This window comes from Poecilia mexicana, unplaced genomic scaffold (assembly GCF_051168715.1).
Source record: "Poecilia mexicana isolate PSO_F unplaced genomic scaffold, ASM5116871v1 scaffold_12, whole genome shotgun sequence".
NCBI lineage: Eukaryota > Metazoa > Chordata > Actinopteri > Cyprinodontiformes > Poeciliidae > Poecilia > Poecilia mexicana.
The window spans coordinates 7896654-7914884 of record NW_028263381.1 but is presented as its reverse complement, the minus strand read 5'-3'; the positions used below and the strand labels follow the sequence as shown (position 1 = coordinate 7914884).

Genomic DNA, 18231 nt, shown 5'->3' with positions numbered 1-18231 from the left:
TCTTAGGTTTTTCCTTTGTGTTGTGACATAATACAGATGGAGGGGGGGTCACTGCTGGTGTTTTATTGGGGCCTGCCACAGCAATGCATAGGCAGGCACCTATTGTTCTACACCTCAAAATAACTGCCTCTTCCTAGTACCGTTAATGAGGCTCGTACCGCTGTGTGCCTCCTTCACAATATATATCAAAACGTGCGGCTCGATCCCATGAGGTTTGGTTTTGCGTGGACTCCTCTGCTTGCAACCTGAGTGTGGGACAGCGCAAAGGCTGAGCCAGGCTATGCATGGAGACCCCTCATTGATTCAGGGTCTGTCTTTCTTCGGACCTCCCTGGTTGATTGGAGTCCTGTCTTTGCTCGGACTTCCCTGGTTGATTGGAGGCCCATCTTTCCTCAGACCTCTCTGGTTGATTCAAGGTCTCTCTATCCTTGGTCTCCTCTGTTTGTAGGGACCCTTTTCTTTGCAGGGGGACATCTGGTTGGGTGGAGACTCTAGGATGGTTGCTTTCCAGAGCAAGTTTCAACTCCACATTCAGGTCTGCAACCTGACCCTGCAGAGCTTTCACCGTTTCCTCCTGAGCCTTAAATTTGGAAGCTTCCTCAGAGTGACTTTTGAGCTGCTCCTCATATTTGAGTCTCACTCGATATTCTTCAACCATTACTTCAATCAGACCTTTATAGCGGGAGGCGTATTTTGCAGCCTCCCACTTGAAGTACTCCAGCTGTTGAAGAACGCTCTTGTCAGTTGTAACTTTGGAAGAGCAAGAAACCTGTTCATGTTTGACTTGCAGGTGACGTTCTTTGTCCAACAATTTTTGCAGCCTTTGAATCTCCTCCTGCTGGGATTTGACTTCAGCCTGACATGCAATCCTTCTGTCTCTTTCCTCATGGAGTTCAAAATTCTTTCTCTGCAGTTCTGTTTTAAGATTGTCTACCTGCTTTGTCAAATCTTTGACGTGTTGGCTAGTCTCTGCCTCCCTATCCCTACCCTAACCCTAACCCTACCATTAATTAAAAAAGACAATGACGACATTGCAAAATTATTGAGACCTCATTAAGAAAAATATAATTTATCAAAAGAAGTAAAAGCAATTAGAGAATTAAATGGTAATAAGCAATTATAAAACCAGCGGATAAAGGAAGCGTAATAATTTTAAGTAGAGAGCAATATATTAAAGAAGTATACAGACAATTAAATAATACAACTTATTATAAAAAACTTGAACAACCCATATATTTAAAAACGGTCCCTATGATACACCAAATCTTAGAAAAATTACATAAGGAAAAATTCCTTATGTAATGTTAAACAGAAAAATACACTAAAAGGAGAAACAACACCAAGACCGAGACGATTCTACATTCTCCCAAAAATTTATACAGACCCCCAGAAATGGACAATACCACAAGAACTACCACCAGGACGCGAATCATATCAAACAGTAGAATTTATCGATCATTTTTTGTATCCTCTTTCCATAAAACATCCATCATATATTAAAGATACATATTTCATAAATTTAATTAAAAATCTTAAAATTCCAAAAAAAAAAAATTATTTTCAATGGACATAGAGAATTTACATACGAATGTAGATATTGAGACAGCCATAACTTGCGTTCAAAACATACTAAAACAATACCCGGACCCTGAAAGACCAGACAAAGTGATTTTGGAATTAATGGAAATTAATCTAAAAAGGAATGATTTTGAATTTAATGAATATTTTTTAAAAATTAAGGGAGCGGCAATGGGCAAAAAATTTACACCAGCATACGCCAATATTTTTATGGCAAATTGGGAAAGACAGGTACTCCAAAAATGTTTTAAAAAAACATTCCTTTACTAAAGATATCTAGATGATTTTTGGGGACTTTGGACGTTTGATTTGGCCGAATTTGAAGAATTTGTTAAAATTTTAAATGCACATGATCCTTCAATTAAATTGAATCACGTGATCAATAAAGAGATAGACACTCATGCACTTTTGTTTAAAACTAGCTTTCATCCAAAACATACATTTAAAGGTTTGGTAAAACCACAGTTTATAAGATTCCAAAACATTTGTACTAAAAATGAAGATTTTATGATGACATTTAAAATACTTTTTAAATCACTGAGAAACCAGAGGTTACTCCAGAACATTTTTAAGAAACTGTTTTAAAACATTTAATGAAAAAGGATGTGAAACACAAAAACTAATTATTCCAATTATAACAATACTCAACTATTAATAAATAAACTTTACTATTTTTAAAAAATAATTACAAACAACTCATTGAAAAACAGGAACTATTAAAAGAATTTAAGGTTATTTCTGTCATAAACGGTGTGGTTGAGGTGAGGATGAGGACGCAGGCAGACCCAGGATGTAGGTGAAAATAATGAGTTTAATGATAATCCAAGCACAGCACAACGGCAAATAGCACAGGGAAACAGGCATCACACAACAAGGATCCAACAAGCGACAAGAACAGGTGGGTTTAAATACACACGGGGTAATCAAGGGGATGAGACACACCTGGGAAACAATCAACGGGGAAGATGCAGAGACAGACACAGGGAGCAAACTGAACACAAAAAACTCCAAAAACAAATACACAGAAACACGATCATAACAATTTCTGCATATAGAAGGAGTAAAAATTTAAAAGACATTCTAGTAAGAGCAAAACTTCAACCGATACAACAAACAAAACAGAAAGTAGTAAAAGGTATATTTAAAAATATAAATTTTGTAAAAATCAAACAGATAATAAAATATTTACAATCAATAAGAAATTTGATCCCATATCAAAAAATTGTGTGCATAATAATTTGCTCAAAATGTGGAAAACAATATATTGGAGAAACAAAAAATACCCTAGCAACACGAATTTGGCAGCACAAATATAATGTTACACATAGAAAAGAAACAGACGGAATTGGTCGAGCATTTCATTAATCATAATTGGAATTCACTAACAATTTTAGGACTTCAAAGCAACATATTATGGACAGATATAGAAAGAAAAAAATGGGAAAGATGTTGGATATTTTGGTTAAACACAAAGAGCCCAAATGGTTTAAACAAAAAATAAAAAAGACACAAAACAAAAACTTGAGAATAATTTGTGGGAAGAGACATTGAAACCCAATTAGACAATCAAACACCCCTATTTAATCCTACCTTTCCTTTCACCAGCCCTGACCTTTGACCTTTTCCTATTCCTAAACTTTTTTTTCCCCTTTATCCACTTAACCTCAAAATCTCTTAACTTCTTTTACTAGCCCCTACCTTTGACCTCTACCCTAATCCTAAACCCCACTTTTTCTAACCTTGTACAGATTCTATAGAATCTGTACAACAGAAACGGATTTCATGGATGCAGTGAAAGTTCTCTTTCAATCATTGAAAAACGGGGGTTATTCTAGGACGTTTTTAAGAAAATGCCTTAAAACATTTAAAGAACAAAAGAAAAGGAGACAGAAACAAGTCATTCCAATAATAACAAATTACTCAACAATTAATAAAAAAATAAATTTCATTTTGAAAAATAATTACCGAGAACTCATTGAACAACAGGGATTATTAAAAGACTTTAGCACTATTTTGGTTTATAGAAGAAACAGAAACCTCAAAAAAATTTTTGTTAAGGCAAAACTGCAGTCAATACAACAGACTAAACCCAAATTACTACAAAATATATTTAAAAATTTAAATTTTGTTAAGAACAATACAAATGGAACAATATTTAAAATCAGCCAGAAATTTAATCCACAATCCAAAAATTGTGTGTTATTTGTTCAAAGTGTGGTAAACAATACATTGGGGAAACCAAGAACACACTAGCCACAAGAATCTGGCAACACAGATACAATATTTTACGGAAAAGAGAAACAGACACAGATCTGGTTAAACACTTTATCATGATTGGGATTCAATTAAAATATCAGGTCTTCAAAGTAATTCTTCATGGACAGATTCTGAGAGAAAAAATGGGAAAGGAGATGGATATATTTACTTAATACAAAGAGTCCTACTGGATTAAACAAAAAAATAGAGTAAATGGAAAATAGAAGGAGGACTTCAAGAAGCCCATAATGATTGGAGTCAATATTTTTTTTAATAAAATTAATTGGTTACCCTGACTCCTAATATCCTTCTTTTGAATTTGACCTTTGGACCTTTCCCCTATCTAACCTTCTTATACCTGACCCCATATCTTATCTAAACCTAACCTCTCCGATTCTGACCTTTGACCTTCCCTTTTTCTGCACCTTACCAGATATCTTTTTTCTAAACCTAACCTCTCCCTGATTTCTTCTTATACCTGACCCTACATCTTTTCTAAACCTAACCTCTCCCTGATTCATTCTTAACCCCAAGCTGACCTTTGACCTTCCCCTCTTCTATGACTTTCCCTATATCTTTTTTCTAAACCTAACCTCTCCCTGTTTTCCTCTATTCTTAACCCCAAACCTTTGCTCTAGCCTGACCTTTGACCTTGCTCCCTTCCATAACTTACCTCATCATTCTTTTTCTCTAAGTCTAACCCAATTTCTTTATTTTTCATTAATAACTTTTTACATTAAAAATCTTTTTATTTCATTTTTTATTTCATTAAATAAAATCCTTCATAAATATTCAATTAAAAAAATATATATATACAAAAGGTAAAGAATTACAACTAACTGAATATAACACGGTTACACGAAGTTAAGCGTTGAGGGAGGAGCCTAAGGTAGGAGGAGACTATATAAGGGGCAACACCTCACTCTCTTGTGAGCCACAACAGTGAAGCCACAGTGTTGAAAATAAAACACAAACGATTACAATACTATTGTGTGCCTTTAGCCTGAGGAAGACAGAATACTGTCGAAACGTCGTGATAAGGCACACTTTCCTTTAATTAAAAAAAGCATTTATTTCATTCACTTCATTCATTCATTTCATACTTTCTTTCATTTAAGTTAAAAAATTTTTTAGTTCAATTATATTTTATTTTTTTCTAAAAAAAAACTTAAAAACCATAAAACTAAAAAATTACAAAAATAAAAACTAAAAAAGAAGCATAGCAATTAATAAATAAGAATAATACAGATTATACATAAAACACATTTTTTATTATTATAGATAAATATTGACTAAGTAATAAAGCCTATTGGGTGAGAAAGAACAAAAAAATGTGGAGACATGACTGGGAAGAAGTAAGGTACGGAAGACGGCGTAAGGAAAGATGGAATGATGGAACGGTGGGGTGGAAGGACCGTGCACCTCCTGTTCCCTGGAGAGGACAGAATAAACCCTTTCCTCCTAAACCCCACTTTTTCTAACCTTAACCCTTAACCCTTGACCTTTCTCTAAACCTAACACCAACCTTTTCTCCTATTCTTCTTTTTTAAAGTTTTATTATTAATTTATTTATTGAATTAAATAAAAAAACTTTTTTCTTCTAGAATATAATTGATTTACAACAACCAAATTAAAACAACAATAATAAATAGATACAAAACTGGTTAAAGTTTAGAAAAACACGAAGAGGAACGTAGTAGGAGGAGCCTCAAAAGGGAGGAGATTATAACTGAAGCCACAACATTGGAGAGACGGAAACAATTGATAATCTTGTGCCTGACAGCAGTTGAAACGTTGCGAATTAGGCAAACATTTTTTGATATATTTCCATTTTCTTCATATATAAAATTGTTTAATTTTTCTCATTCATCCAGTTTAGATGGCCAGTGCTCCTTTCTCCTCCTGATGGAGGAGGAATCAGTTCCCCTTCCCTAACCCTACCCTAAAACTAACCCCCTCACTAGGGGCTTAAGGATGAGAACTGAAGTCTGGGGCTGAGGCCCCGTTGGATAATGAGGATAGGTGGGGATCGGGGTTTCCCCGTTCCCCAGGAGACCCGTCATCGAGCCGGGCCCGTGGCTTCTCTTCCAGCCCCGGTTGCGGGGCTTAGCCATATCCCAGCGTTTCCTGTTTAACAGGCACGATCCCAGGGCTGGAGAACCGGGCCCCAGCCACCAGGAGTCATGTGGTAGAGGACCGCTGGCCCCTTCTGCTTCAGCGGCCATATTTAGGGGATGCTTCAGGATGCTCTCCCCCATTTGCTATTGGATCTTTCAAAGAGACGACAGTCTCCAAGTACCAGCACCATTGCCCGGTCTGTTCCTACCTTGGATGGCGTCTTTGGATGCATCTGGACGAGGTACACCATGTCCGCCATGCCATCGAGCGCAAGCTCCTCCTGGCTTGCGCTAGTGGCCAGGTCTGCGTGAAGGGCATGCCGTGTTCCATCAGCTGCTGTCAGTACGCGGGCTCCCATGTTGCCAAGCACCTGCAGAACGCACACCGAGACCTCAGCCGGCGCCGAAAAGCCCACGTACTGAAGCGTTTACAGTGGCGTCGGATAATCGAGCAGGTACGCCGTCTGAGGGCTTCAAATCCCCGCCCGCCGCTTGTAACCAACCTGGACCTGCTGGACGGAGAGGTGAGTGAACCCGGCTCACCAGGAACATCAGCCTCCCACACCCAGCGCGGTCAGCGGCAAGGGCGGAAGCCCCACAGCCTACGCTCCCTGTCCATTCTCCGGCGCCACCTTCAACGCTGCCCCCGTCGCGGAGCACGCCAGCAACGGCTGCTGCTGACGCCTCTCCACAGTGAAGGTCAGTCACTGCCCCTTTACGCAGCCCGCTGCCGAGGCGCTTGCCAGCAAGGAGCCCTTGACCTCGTCCTTCACAACTGGTCTGGCGGGCACGCAGCCCGATACCGCTTCCCTGGACGTGGGGACCTGCTCTGGAAACACCACCGGCTACGTGTCTGCCACCATCCTCCGGCTGGCTGGCGCTACCAGTCCCCGCCGCCCATTCTTCACCACCTGCCGGCTTGCTGGCAGGACTTCTCTCCGCCCGGCGAGTTGCTCGCTCTGGCCGGGATCGAACCCTCCGAGGGCCAGAGTACACATCCACAGACTGCACCCAGCAGTACGCAGGCCCTGGAAGGTCGTGCCCCTGGTAAGGCAGAGCAGAGGGTGGTTGGGGGCCCAGGGTCTGCCCCATGTAACAGTGGGAGAGACCCTGGCCCCCTGTTGGCTCTGGAGCAACAGAACCACGCAGAAACGGGAGGCAGGTCTGCCCCGTGCAACGGTGGGAGAGACCCCCGTCTCAGCTATGGAGGAGGGACAGACAGAGGGACTGTGTAGAAAGGTGGGCGGGGGCTAAGGGTCTGACACCCACCGCCTGGAGAGCCGGGCCCCGGCCAGACACGGAGGACCGACCGTCCCCCTGCCCCTGTTTTGGAACCGTTACCGACAAAGCGGAAAACTCGGCTAGGTTCCTGGGAGGGGGGCCGGGTGCCCACGGAAGGCACCCAAGATCATTGAGGGGGTGATCTTGAAGCTAGCAGAGGGTGTTTCCTGCTTGACTTCCAAAGATGTCACTGTTCGGCGACTTTGAGAGTCGCCGGATGGACTTGATTCCCCCTGGATCTCTGATTAATCTTCCGGCTCAATGGGGCTGTCATCTTCAACAAGGAAAATGACAGCATCGTAATCGACTTGGATGTTGAGGTCTATCATGTCGACCCATGAAAGCTTAGCTGGAAAAGCTTCATGTTTGCAAACAATCTGTTGTTGCTTCATGTCTAGATTCTAGTAACTTCTTGCTTCTCTGAACATCAAACGTGCTCTGAAGGGTGATCTGTCACAATAGAACTGTGGAACAGATCAGAGAAAACTCTGAGCTACATTCAAGAGAGAGATTCCCTTGATATCAGAGTGATGGCATCACTGCTGATGTCATTGGTACCATTGGAACTGAACATTCTATCCACCTTATTCCTGGGAGGCTTAATGGGGTAACGATTATGGGCCTTACTTCTGGTGACTGGCAGAAGTAGCAGTATTTCATTGTAATTTATAGGGTTTTTGGCTAATCTCTATTCATGATAGAAGTTACATCTTTTGTCAGTTAATACACTTACTTGTGCAGTAAGGCAGTGTATTAACATTAGCACAAACATTAGCATTTCACTGCTCCCCATTAGCATTAGCCTTTTCCCTAAAATAGCTTTTATCTATTTTTCTAATTAGTCACACTTAGTATACTGAATGGAGGAAGTAAATGTAAAATAAAATGCTAGTGACAGCATTTAGGCTAATGTTAGCAATTTGGCTCATTTTAACTTGTACACTAATTTTAACATACAGAATGGAGTAAGTCCATGTTACTCAACATGTTTGTGACTCTCCACATGCTATTGTACTTTACAGCTTTCTAAATTAGCATCAATTAGCATCAAAATTGATGCTAATTTGGATCATCAGAAGGGCACACTTTGGCAGGCCCCATTTAAATTTCTTCAGAAATGTTCTAGTTGACTTGGCAGTGCAGGCTGCTGAATGTGAATATTTCACAGCCTGTGTGGCCTGGTGGGCTGGGGTTGCTCTCAGTCTCCCAAGGCCATGGGGGGTTGTATAAAAAATTTATTACACACCTCTGGAAAAGGAGGAGACATTAAAAATACAACAAGGTGCCACCGGTAGTCTCTAAGACAGAGGCAGGGGTGAAGTGGATGTGTGAGGATGGGGGGTGTTGATTTTGGGTCAATGGTTGATAGACTGAACAGTGAGTTTTGCTTACACGTGTGTTTGCTCAGAGACACTGTCTTAAAACTGAAATGGATGGGATTTTAATAATTCAAAACAGCTTGAACTCTTTTGGGTCCATCAGAAAACATCAACCAAAGCACTTCTTTGGTTCTCTGCCCTGTTCAGTTTACAGCATAATGTGCTGAGTGAGTCAGGGACACAGAGAAATTCAATATGCCAGCAACATCTCTGAGAAAATATGTATAAACATTACAATCAACTCGGCTAAAGGCATTTTGATAAATGCTTTCAGCAGTTTAATGCCTCCCATTTTTTTTGCATATATTTCATTTATTTTTTCACTTGGAGTCCCCTACTTTAGAAACATCATCACTGACGGTAATGTTTGACCCACCTTTTTCTGGCAGTTAACTTTGCCACATGTTGGAGTATTCAAAAATATCCTTTATACAAGTCCAAAGGGAGGCTAAAGTGTACTTTATGAAACAACTCATGCCTCTGAAGTATTTGTCACTTCTAAACATGTGATTTGTACATGTCATGAGTGTTTTAATGAAAGGTTGGTTGCAGTGTGACGTCTTGCATTTGCTGATTTTTTTTTACTGAACGTAATAAACATCTATCAGTGGAATGATCAGTGTATGAAATTAACTGAATTAATCAGAAAATAACTGTTGCAGCTTCTTAACGCATTAGGAATGCTGAGAGTGGATCTTCATTAGTGCAGACAGAACGTTGGCAGAGTGCAGAATGAGATTGAAGAAAATCGAATTTTTTTTTGCTTCAACAATTTAGTCACCCTTGCGTAAATTATGTGACAGTCATGACTATGTTGGATTCTGTGAGGAATTGGGGCGTGGAAGCGGGCTGGTGGCCATCGCCAGTGGTCACTATGAGAAGTGCACCACTGGCAGGTTGCCGGTCCATCAGCAACCCAACCCCATCTCATCACGAACATGCAAACACAGAAATGAACATCCCTAGAGACAGATATCAACTTTGCCACTATGCAGCTAGATTTTAAAGGGTTCTTTCTATACCTTTGAAATGCAGGGCAAACGTTGAAACACGAGTAAACTTGGGAAATCTTGGGTACACAAGTTTAATGGAGGGTCTTCAGAGTTGATGTTTTTGTTTATGATTTTGCAATGCTTTGGCTCATGTATTTGGATAAACAAACATTTCTGATTGGATGAGAGATATGTGAAAACCTAGCTTAGGTTATTTTAGAAGCAGCTTCGACATTTATTCAACACATCATTAAAAATATCAAAACTGTTCATCTATTTGTCTTTATTTTTTTTTAAATACATTGTTTGGAAGCCAACCGTTAGGCGAATGCACTTGAATGATTTACAAATGCCAAGCAGAAAAAAGGAAAAAAAAAGTCTGACCTGCTTTACTAGACATGCTGCACAAAGACAAGCAAACTGCACAGTTAACAGTGTGTGTGTGTGTTTCTGTATGTGTGTGGGTGGGTGAACCAGCTAAACCCTGTTCTATTTGTGATTGTCGACTGTTCAGGAAGACACTGGCTGCCTTTCAGACTGCTTCAGCCAACACATTTCTGCTCCGATGCTCCTTGGATTTAGTTTAAACTTACATGCCTCAGAATCTGTTTGGCTCATGTACTTTTCAAAGTGCAGATAGTTTTGCAACCGGAGAGCTGGGTGTTCTTGGCTCCCTCGGACATTTTGGTAAGAGCAAACATTTTCCATATGACATTTAAACATCTACTCAGCCCATTAGGACAAAATGCTTTCCTCCACTTACATCTCAATTGACCTCTTAATCTCTTTAAATATTTAAAACGTCTTGGTTCAGCAAAAATCCTGGCTTTGATTTAATACTTTGATGTAAAATGATAAACGGTAAATGTCAACAAACCATCCCGCCTGTTAGATCACATCAATAAGAGAAACAATTAAAACAGAGAAGGAAACTGAAAGTTGATAAAAAAAAAAAAATACAATAAGTACCTGAGGAGAATCTCGTAAAAGTAGCTTTTCTCAAATTCATTTTTTGATTAAAAAAAAGAGAGAAAAACCACCAGTTCACAGCAGGCCGGTGGATCAAAGGTTTTACAATGAGGTCACATAATTATAATGAAATTACTAAAAAAAATTAAATAAAATAGTTGAATGTTTTTTAGTGATCAAAATAAAACAAATCCTCTGAATGGAAATATTTCCATTATATTCATAATCTACGGTTTTGGTGGTACATGTTCAGAATCATCGTTTACCAACCGCACCCTCTTGTGGTGATCTTTAAGAACTGCAGAAAAAACTAGACGTTCTGAAATAGTGAATGAAATCCCTTTTGATAAGACAGAAACATGAGGAGCATATGACACACACGTATAGTATTAATTCAGGCTTAAAACTTGTGCATCGTGCATCATTGTGTGACTTTCTAGTAATTTCTTTATCTGACAAGTCTGATCAAAACGGATAACAAAAATTTTGGGGAAGAAAATGAGACCACTGCAGAAAATATAAGTTTTTTTTTTAGCTCTATAGCCTTTTGAGAATATTTCCCCTAAATTCCAGATAAAATCTTGCCATTTCACGCATGGTCTCAAATATTGCAATGAATAAATAAATAATTCTAAATAATGTAATGCTATTGACTTGACCTAGATGGAGCTCATAACTCAGTATATTGACCTCCTCTCCATCATTATGCAGCTTGTATCCAATAGTCCTCAGTGACCATTATTAGCATGTTTTTGTTCTCTCCCTGATCCAACACAGCTGAATCAAATGATTGAGGTCCTACAGTTGCAGGTCACTGCAGAACTTTGAGGAGGGAGTTGGACTATTTGAATCGGCTGTGTTGGAGCAGATAAACATCTAGAATTGGCTGGACACCTGTGAGCTAAGCGGTGCCTCATTAAATATCCTCCTGACTACCAGTAGTTTATTTTTGTCCTCTGTAGAGGACATTTCTAAACTTGAATATCCCCCACCCCCTGCATTCTACTGAATTAATTCCTTTTGGTATCTGGAGAGGACATTTAGGGCTTTTCAATGATACCACATGTGAAGGGGTGGGACTTTTGTACGTACTTTTTTCTAATTCATAAAAATTGCGTTCATCAGTAATAACACATTTTATGGGAAGAGACAAAAAATAAAACCTTTTATTACCTTACAACAAATGTGGGATTTAAAAAAAAATGGTGGTTGGACAATATTTTTTTGCCTGGTAGTCAGGAGGATAGGAACATCCTGAATACAAGCTCTGTCGTTCCCAGTAGAGATCATTTAGATTACAGTGATACCAATGCTTTTATTTTGATGACTTTTAGCTGATTTGTTTTGGAGGATCATCAATTTTTGTTCATGAATTTTGAACCAAAAGCTTTTTACTTTTCTCCCTTTTGTCACCTTTATTGGACAAGGGGAAAATAAATATTATCTGGGTCTTTACAATATTGACAGCTACCTTTATTTCACCACAAACAGCCACTCAGAATATTACTCTTTTTATTTACTGATTGATTTTTTGACCTTATGAGTTCTTGATTGTGTAAAAGTTTTGAACCACCACAGGGGGGCGCTGGTGCGCTGCAGCACGAAAAAGGAACCAATCCCCGTTAGAGTTCCAGGGACATCACCACGGCGCGTTAGTGCCTATTATGAAGACACATCGGTGCAAAACTCAAGCACGATAAAAATCTTGGATTACTTTTAGGAGAAAAGCCTGTGCAAAATTACTTATTTATGAAAAATAAAATGTACCTACAAAATGAATGCAGGACAGAATTCTCTACATGTACTGTAACTCACATTTATTTTTTCCCTTTCATGTTCCACACAAATAAATGATGAATGACCCTATGCCATAATTTACTGCCATTTATCTATGTCACACATGTGAGTCAGAAAACCCCTGGACTCATGTTCAGGGCCAAACTTTGTTTTTAATTCAGAAAACATCAAATGATGGTCAGGTTTACGGAGTGATGACACATTTCCACCGTGGCCGACAGCTAACAGTTGATGTGAGCAATGTCTAAAGTGTTTCAAAAATGCACTCACCATTATTGTACTAATGAGACACTCCTCCACGTGTTTTTGATCAGAGGTCCTCGAATTCAGATCTCGAGGGTCAGTGTCCTGCAACTTTTAGATGCATCCTGGGTTCAATACGCGCAGCTATGGTCCAAAGTTAAAATCACTTAATACAACTAAACTTACAATTATTAACCTTGATTTATGCAACATTTTGCATAAGTCAAAAGTGAGATTTGGTTAAGCATTCTTTATTTTACTGCCAGTTTTTATATCCTTTCTGCCGACACAGTTATGGACAAGTAGTCTATATGACCAGGAAAAGCAACACCTTATGCCACATTCAAAGGAAATGCCAAATGAAAAAGACAAGACACTGACATCTGTCATCTTGGAAAGTGTGAACAACGAACCACACCATCATCTAGAAACAGAGAAACCGTGGAACAGTGGAAACGCTCCCAGGAGACGGTCCCAAGCTGACTCACCCAGGAGATGAAAAAAATGACTCAGAACATCTCAAGCACAGCAGGAATCACTTAATTCATTTAAGCGTTTAAGCATGATTTGAGAAAATCACCTCTGACCAAAAAGATCACAAATTTAACAAGAACATGTTGATAATTCCCAAGACTTTTGTCTCTTAAAGCCACAGAATATTTTCCATAAGAGTGTAACTTTGTGGAAGGTGTTCTTACTGTTATATCCGATATAAGATCAGCTCTGTCTAGAAGGTGAGAACAGTTATAACCCAACCAGATCACGTTTTGGCAGGATTCGCCTCCCTCATGTCCGTGTTTTCATGGTCATTTTTAGAAAACAAAACAATATGGAAATTCCTTTATTCCTTCAGCTTCCAAGTTATTGATTACTAAAGTAGTTGCAAACAAGGGTTTTAAACTATTTATTTGCCTTTCATAAAATCTTCCCCGTTGGGCTTTTATCCCCTACCACAAACACGATGAGCCCTGCAGGCCAAATATTTCCTGTTTAATGTTTTTTTATTAGTGTAATTGAGAAACCTGACACTGGGTCGATCTGATCTGCACTGTCGCTGGCATGTTGACGGCATTGCTAGAGATTTCTGGCCGGATGTCTTTTTAACTACGATGCCTTCTGGGATTAATAACGTTTTCTGAATTTCTGGATCCAGTGTGATGTCAGTAGCTTCATCTCGCCTTTTTCAAAAGAAGGGGAAACTTAGTGTGCAGAAAGACAATTATATTAGCAAACAATTTTGCCATATGAAAACATACAAACTGTTGTCCATCACTTTTAAAACTCACCTGTTGCTCCTTTTGATCTTCCAGGTCGCAGCTTTTTTTGTTTGAGCTGCAGTCAACAGTTCCAGATAGCGAGGCGTCACAATGTTCTCCTTCTTCTCGGTATCTGTGGACATGTGCCAGGCTGGCACTCGGATGACATCAGAGCGTTGAGCCCAAAATAACATACGGGCACAAGAAGCGGGGCTTGGTGCAAGAAAAGCCCCGTCTGCTGCAGAATAACACATCCACAGTTGGTTTGGAAAACTTTTATTTTTTTTTCCACTTATTAAAACCACTTTTATAAAACTACATTTTGTATGAACAAGATTTTCTTTGTTAGGTATTAAAGTTTTATTGTAAAACCTTAAATATTTCACAAAACAGCAAAACCGCAAGACATCCGTGAGAGGGCAAAATATATTTTCACTCACAGCTCACGTTTTCCAAGCCTTTTGATTTTTTTTTTTTTTTTTTTTTTAATAGAAAATGGTTCAAATACATTCAGACACACATTTACACACTGATGGTGGAAAGCTACACTGTAGCCACAGCTGCCCTGGGGCAGACTGACCCAACCGAGGCTGCCAGGCTGTCGGCGCCTCCAGGCCCTTTGACCTTCACCGGCAGCCAAGGCGGGTGAAGTGTCTTGCCCAAGGATACAGAAACTCAGATCAACAGAATGGGGGTTTGAACCTGCAACCCAGCTGGTACCGGATCTCTCCCTACTTCCCCCAGCACCTCTACTTCTTTAAAAGAAATAGCCGAAGCAAATCCATGTATTAAACACTACATGTTTGTTGGTTTACGGTTAAAACTTTGCTACACTCTGCAAGTCCTCCTATTTATCCGCCCAGATCCAACTGTGCTTATCTCACAAACTTAAAATACATGTTGCTCTGTTCCAACACAGCATCCATTCTGCCCTATTTGCTGCTCTCCATCCTCGTTCCTATCAGCTCAGAGGCTCAGCTGCATCTTATCTGACTGCTTTGCTTCAAGTTATCCGCCAACAAGCTGACTGATGTTCATCCAAAAGTTTCCCACAAACCTCCCACTCACACATTCACACGCACGTGAGTGCGCACGCTCAAAATAAGCTTTCCTTTGGCCGACTTTGTTTCATTAACCCGCCCAATGAGGCTGTTCAGCCGGCTTTCTGCAATGCTCGGAGAATGCTCGGAGGTTCACCCACCGCCCGGTTGTAGCAGTGAAAACCAGCGCTTCAGACACGGCGTGCATCCCCTCTCTGTCATGGACTCAACAGGAAGAATTTGAAATGGACAGAGGTGCAGAAAGTGCACATTTCTTGAAGAAAATCCAGTAAATTCTAGGCTTGGCCCTGGCTGCAAGACTAAAAATCTGAATTTTTAAAACAAATTTTATCTTAAAGCACTATTTCACTCCAAAATAAAACAAAATCTTGAATAGTGAAGACAAAATTATCGAGGGAATTTGAGCTATTCAATTTCTCCCAACTACAATTTTATAGCAGAAACTGTAAATTATGCTCCCTTCTGCCTAAAACAGTTTTGTTTGCTCAATGAAAAGTTTATTGATTTCCTTCTGCAGTGCGACGTCCCAATAGGAAGGAAGGCGACATTCTGCTTGTTCAGCATTAGGCAGCACCTCAAAGGATATTTGAATAGATTTAGCTTACTGGTGATGCTCTGATACTGAAGCAGGCAAACAGAGTTCAGCATCTGCATAGATTAGCAGCTAGAGCTGACCTCTCAGTCTTTTATAATCGCTCTGTCATATTTCCTAGTGTTTGTAAAACAGGGGGGGAAAAAAACTTCCTAAGTGAAGGACTTTTTTTTTTTACAGTGGTCCGAGACTAAAATTGAACTTTATGAAGCCTGCAAGAAAACTCTTTGTGTCATGAGGTGGCGATTTGTGAAGGTGAGAATGAACGCAGGGGTCCAGGTTATGAAGAAAGTGATGATGAATTTAATGATGAATGTGGCTCAAACAGTCCAGATCAGGCAGCACAAAAAGCACACAGCTACATACGACTAGGATCTGACAACAGACAAAGACAACAGGTGGACTTAAATACACAGGGAGGGTGATCAGGGAACGAGACACACCTGGGAAACAATTAACAGGGAGGACAGGACATCACAGAGTCTCACAGGGAACAGGATCACAAACACAGAAAAAACCCAAAAAATAAACACAGAAAACTCAAATCCTAACACTTTGTGTGGCTGAAAACTAACAACATCTACAGATCAACCCCCAGAATGAAGCATGATGGTGGGAGCATTGTGTTATTTTTCTTTGAGCTTATGGGACGATGGACGGAGCTAAATACTGCAATGAAAAATAAAATCTACTAAAGGCTGCAAAACAATTTGAGAGAGGAGTGGAGGTTTGGCTTCCAGAGGGACAGCAACACTGAGCTCACTCCCATCTACAAGACGGAACCACTCAAAGTCAAGTTGAAATTTGCCAAATGTTTTCAGTGTCAAGGATGTTGAGACGAGTTGAAATGTGATGTGCATAGTTGCTTCGTGGTATTATACACACGTCAGTAAGACTGCCATACGCACACGTAAGCAGAGACAGCGTTTGTCTGAACTTTGGATGGACCGCGCTCTTCCGAGGGCCTTGGACGCTTCTGACAGATGGCCTGCGTCTCATGTCTGTCAGCATTTAAGAAGTCAAAGGTCAGTTTGACCTCTTCAAACTGAAGAGGTCAGTTTGACATGCAAAAGTGTGACTTTTGCATGTTATCTCTTGCTGTACGTGTTTCCCTCCCCCCCATCGTATCCCCAAAGCAGCAACGCAGGATCTGCTTTGAGCACGTTTCATCCATCCAGACCTGCCAATACGTGATGGAACTCTGTTTATTTCTGAGTCTACAGTGGGATTAGTGCGGAGGGAAGTTTTTTTAAAGATAAGAATCACTGGGAATAGTTTTTTAAAAAACAAAATGTGGACTCGCTGAACCCAGACAGAAAAAAAAAGAAAAGAAAAAAAAAAGCTGACTGGTGTATCATGTTTTCTAAGTTTATCCTCAGGAACCACAATTATGCTTCTCGTTAATCTCCTGTAGATCAAACTGAGTGGGACCACACCAAGCATCGCTGGTAAAGAAGAGCACACAGTTTGTCACAATCAAAATTCCTTTGTCAGGGTGACTGGACAGGTGTAACGGGTCTCCAAATGCATTTAAAATAAACCCGGAGACTTTGGATTGGGTTAGATGTTTCAGGAAGCAATCAATGGACAAAATTAGCTGAATGATAACCTTCTTTTACTCCATTAACAATAACAAGTGTATCACATAATACAAAAATAATGAACAACGACATGCCTCTCCAACAATCTTGCAGAAATCTTCGCCCTCCGACACGCAGCGCTGTCGGTCTTAAGCAATCCATCATCAGACTCAGCCCCAAATGCACTCGGCCGCAGTGGCATTAAATTTCCCTCCCATCTCTGGGAAAGCATTTATCTTTCACAGATCACAAACAGAAGGTTAGCTTGGATATTTTTGTGGCTAGGAAGGGACATCAGAGCCTCCACCCTGAGTTTCAACCCCTTTCCCACAGATAAATGGAACAGATGTGGTCTGCTGCTCGATTTTGCGCTAATGGCCCGTTTGTTGTATCTGATCGACTGCGCAGCACATGCACAGAAAACAATACTGACACCAAGAATCGAAGTTCACAAATACTGCTCGATATATATATGATAATTGTCACAGGTTTGTTGTTGTTTGCTGAATACGTCTTCAATAGTGGGGAATTTTTGAAACAATGGGTTAAAAAGTGAACATCAGAAAGCTGCAGTGTCAAAAAAAAAAAGAAAAAAAAAAAGGTTAAAGCAGCTGGAAGTGTGATACCCAAGAATAAATAATGACAAAATGTTATCTTGCCACTTTGGAGGACAGTAAGGGAAGAAAACATGTCCAGAGCTCATCATTAAAGATCTACAGCGCCATCTTTGGGTCAAGATGTCTGTATAACAACCATTAAATAAGGGGTCTCAAACTTCACAGCTGGTGTCCTGCATCTTTAACATGTCTGTGGATCGGCCCACCTGGCTCCAATATTAGCCCGCTAGCAGAGCTCTGCAGAGCTTAACTGCATGCTAGTGAGGTAGTTTAGGACTCTGGCCCTCGAGGAAACCAGTTTGACACCACTGATAAAAGCTGAGCACAAACAATTTATGTCCAACCATCACAAATGTAAACATGCAGAGTTCGCTAAGCTCAAATTTAACTAGATCTGTGTGCTGTGGTCAGCTGAGACTGAGTTTAAGTTTGTGGAACAATATGCTTGAAAGCATCGCATGCCCACTATGAAAAAACAGTGGAGGATCTGTGATGCTGTGGGCCTGCATCACT

At 40.2% G+C, this 18231-nt stretch overlaps 1 protein-coding gene across 1 annotated transcript; it reads right to left on the bottom strand.

Annotated features, from left to right (window-relative positions):
- Positions 1–295: 295 nt before the first annotated feature.
- On the bottom strand, positions 296–6092 carry LOC148155968 (uncharacterized). Its single transcript, XM_088011340.1, has 2 exons — positions 5796–6092; positions 296–988 (listed from the first exon to the last, which is right to left on the bottom strand). Exons 1-2 carry the CDS (start codon positions 6090–6092, stop codon positions 296–298), a joined length of 990 nt encoding a protein of 329 aa, XP_087867466.1.
- Positions 6093–18231: the final 12139 nt, after the last annotated feature.

What these genes read in the sequence shown, in the direction of transcription:
- LOC148155968 (XM_088011340.1), bottom strand. Translation starts at nt 6,092, where the DNA reads ATGGGGGAGAGCATCCTGAAGCATCCCCTAAATATGGCCGCTGAAGCA. An exon ending in TTCTCATCCTTAAGCCCCTA is followed by an intron (nt 989 to 5,795) that starts GTGAGGGGGTTA and finishes GGTTAGGGTTAG; the next exon opens with GGTAGGGATAGGGAGGCAGA.